Source organism: Vombatus ursinus, unplaced genomic scaffold, assembly GCF_900497805.2.
Source record: "Vombatus ursinus unplaced genomic scaffold, bare-nosed wombat genome assembly UNPS02008612.1, whole genome shotgun sequence".
Lineage (NCBI taxonomy): Eukaryota > Metazoa > Chordata > Mammalia > Diprotodontia > Vombatidae > Vombatus > Vombatus ursinus.
In genome coordinates, this window is record NW_020948390.1 from 1 (window position 1) to 3,512 (window position 3,512).

The 3,512-nt window shown below is 53.2% G+C and overlaps 1 protein-coding gene across 1 annotated transcript; it reads right to left on the reverse strand.

Moving 5' to 3' along the window:
* Positions 1–511: 511 nt before the first annotated feature.
* On the reverse strand, positions 512–3,512 carry LOC114034220 (ran guanine nucleotide release factor-like). The gene is made up of 6 exons (XM_027849823.1): positions 2,118–3,512; positions 1,873–1,957; positions 1,674–1,790; positions 1,357–1,510; positions 979–1,064; positions 512–785 (listed from the first exon to the last, which is right to left on the reverse strand). Exons 2-6 carry the CDS (start codon positions 1,947–1,949, stop codon positions 653–655), a joined length of 567 nt encoding a protein of 188 aa, XP_027705624.1. The 5' UTR covers positions 1,950–1,957; positions 2,118–3,512; the 3' UTR covers positions 512–652.

The window sequence follows — 3,512 nt, forward strand, 5'->3', positions numbered from 1 at the left end:
CATGGGCGCTTCCTACTTCCGCCTTGGCCCCCATACCATCCTCTCACTCTTCTTCTGGGACCAGCTTCGATTCCTTTACCAGAAACACAATCAGTGACCCCACCCCAACTCCAAATTTTCCCTCAACACACTCCATTTGGGAAGGACTGTTCTCCCCCTTGATCTAAAATTTCCTGGACCCTTCCTTTAGGTCTTAGTAACTCATAATCACTCACCGCGACCCCCCACACCCTTTTTCTCAGGGTTGAATCACTATGTGGGGCACTCACTCCCATCCAACCATCACTGCTGCAATCATACACAGCTGAAAACCTCTCACCCTTACTCTCAGGGTTGAATCAAAGGGATATTTTCTTTTTGCCCAGACTGCCAGCTTCCAGTTCCCATGCACAGCTTTAAACCTCATTCCCCCAAACCAAAGGGAATTGGAGGGACTGTTCTTCATCTCTGCCTCTAGATTCAAATTGTATAAATGCTTTTTCCCTCTCCCACCAAAGCCACCGAGATTGTATTGGTATAAAGCAAGTTTATTTCTGCAAAGGTGGTGCCTTATGTCTGTATGTGGAGCAGAGATATGGGGGAAACCCCAACCATCAACCCCTTGCTTCTATTGGGGAATCCAGACATTCAGACACCAGCAGCAGAGGGCAGTTCAGGATCTTTCCCGGGGGCCAAAGATGCTGGGGTCAAGAAGAGTCAGGGAAGTCACTAGCCTTTCAAAGTCAACCAGGGTCCAGGGTGGGAGGCACTGGGCTTCATGTCCATGGGCTGGCCTACTCCCAGAGCTGGGGAAGAGAGTAAAATGATTATACAGGGCTCCGATTTTTTCCTCCACATGAAACAGGCATTTTTGTCTGCCACACTCCACCTCCTTTCAGCTCCTCCAGCATAAATTCTCCCAGTTCTCCCAAGCTTCCCAACCCCTCCCTTCAGGGACCCAATCATCCCGCCCAAACACTCCACCCCCACTGCATTTACATAGGCTCGTTGAAGGTCAGCAGGAGGTCGGTCCCATATTGGGGCAATCGGAACAGGGCCAGGTGTAAGATCACATCCTTTTCATTCTGAGGGCAGCAGAATCAGCTTAGATTATTGTGCAACCACACAAAGACAGAGCTGCCGGGAACCCCGAAGATCGTCGCTCCTTTTACACGGGGAAACTGCAGCTTCCCTGGCTTCGCCCAGCTAGTCGGTTGTCCAGGACTTGGAAGCCCTGTTCTCTGAACTCCACTCCGGCTATTCCTTCCACCACCACCTCCAGCCCCCGGCTTGCCGCACCGTTCTCTCCGCCCAGTATTTCGACATCTCTCTCCTCCCGCAGGCTACTCTCACCACCCAAAGCCCCAAGGCCCTCACCGCCTCGTTCTCCTTGGCCATACGCTGCCGACCGCAGAGGACCCAGGCATCCCGGCAGCCCCGAAGGGACAAAGTGTGGGAGGAGAGGGGCTGCACAGCATCTACTTGCTCGCCCCCTGACCCTTGCACCCCTCCCAGAGCCTCGAAGTGGTACCTAGATGGGGAGGGCGAGAAGAAGGGGGGGGCGAAGCAGCTTCAGACACACCCTCTCTACAGAGGATGCCCTTTGGCCACGCCTCCTCCTCCAACTGGGACTCGTATCTCCTTCCCATTGGCTAGAAGATGCCCCCGCCCCCGCCCTTGGCGGAGGTGCTCACCGCGCGGCCGCTTCTCCTTGCACGTGTGCCTGCAGCTCCAGGAGCTCCACGATGAGACTCTGCTCCGTCCCGCGGTGGCAGAAAACTTCTTGGTTGTCCGGTACCGGCCGGAAATCACTGCGGGGCAGAGGCAGAGTCTGAGCGCCGTATCCCGCCCCAGGCTCCCGTCCCGTGACCCTACCCAGCAGTGACCCCTGACCTCACGTCCAGAGCCCCTGGGGGAAGGGTGATGGAGAAGGCTCCCCCGAACAGCGGATGATTTCGTTTGGGCTCCATAGACGGGTCTGTAAGGGGGCGGCGAGAGAAAGGAAAAGGTGTGAGGAGGAGTGATGCATTTCCCGCCCCTTCCCCCGCCAGCGTCCTTGGTCAGGAAGGCGGGGCGGGGCATGGGGGGAGTGGGCACAAGTTCTCTCATCCTCCGTGCTACCTCCGTTCTTTCCTTACCTGGTTCTTCGTTCTTCTTTGGTTCCGGGGCCCTTTAAGGTCTGGCCCCGCCCCCGGCCGCGCCACCCAATGGGCGCCGGAGCCTCCTTGGGGAGTTCCCCCTCCCTGTTCTGCCGGCTAAACTAAACTGCCTAAAAGATGGAGGCGGCGGTGGGGTCAAATATCTTGCCCAGCGACCAATGGGAGAGATGAACGGGGTCTCTGCTTTTGTGACGTATACGGCAGGCCCCCTGGGCTAGCCACTCACGGCCCGGCCCAGGACCTTTCTTAAAAAGGCTACCACTGAGATTAAAAAAAGGCTGAGAAAAATAAGAGGAAAGGACGCAGCCCCGGGTTGGGAAGTCTGTTCTCCATTTGGTTCAGAAGGGCTGGACATCAGTGCCCCCTCCCCCAGTCCTCTCCCCCGGAGTGGGAATAATATCTAATTTTTATCAATTAATCTCCGAGGGCCAGTTGTGAGATTAGGGAAACAATGGGACCAGGTGCCTGTCCCTTCCCAGCACTCCAAACATACACGCCCCTTCCTTGTTCCTGGAACCTGAGACCTCGAGCCTGCGATTGCTTGAATAACCTAATTAATGCCCCCCACCAGCTCTTTTCCTGGGAACGCTACGTGGGGTAGGGTTGTGTGAGGGTGGGACTATGCAGATCTGGGCCGCAGGCCTGGATTCCTCGGGCACAGGAACGCCCAGAATCCCAGAGTTGCAGCAAACATTTGCAAGGTCATCCAGTCTCTCCCACAGCTGAAAGAAAAGAATGCCTTCTACAAGTCAAAGGATTCTTTTCCAGCTTGATACAGTCAACTGGGTACTGAATTTGGAGTCAAAGGAGACCTGGGTTGAATTAGTGAATTACTGAGTCTATGGCAGACCTGGGTGTGCCATTTGGGTGGACTTAAATGTTATAGCTCCAAATCTGTGGTCATACTAGGATGATTCCAGTCCTCCCTATACTATTTGTGTAAGTAACAGTGGACAAGTTAACTTCCTTAGGATTGAGGTTTTTTCATGGGTAAGTTTCTAGGACCCTCTTGCAGCTTTAAATCAACAATTATCTTGTAATTTTGATTTTGTGCTACTCTGGGGCTTGGAGCTAGGTCACTAGGGTCAAACTCCATCTCCGCCATTTACCATTTGTATGACTAGGCTTCTGTTTCTTCCTCTACTATATGAGGAGGTGGAACTATCACAGCATCGAATTCCATCTCCCTCATTTTACAGATGAAGAAACTATGGCTCAAAGGGATTAAATGACTTGTCCAGGGTTACATAGCTAGTGTCAGACCTGTCATTTGAACGAAGCCTTCTTGGCTACAAGTCCAGTACTTTATTCACTCATCTTCACCCAAAAATCCTAGACTAAAAAAAAAAAAAAGTCCTAGACTCTCGGATTATT

Bases quoted from the DNA above. Each gene is read 5' to 3' on its own strand.
- LOC114034220 (XM_027849823.1), bottom strand. From the start codon at position 1,949: ATGGAGCCCAAACGAAATCATCCGCTGTTCGGGGGAGCCTTCTCCATC. The intron at 1,791-1,872 runs GTCAGGGGTCAC...TCTGCCCCGCAG, and splicing joins CCAGGGGCTCTGGACGTGAG to TGATTTCCGGCCGGTACCGG. The intron at 786-978 runs GTAAATGCAGTG...TCTCTTCCCCAG, and splicing joins CTGACCTTCAACGAGCCTAT to CTCTGGGAGTAGGCCAGCCC.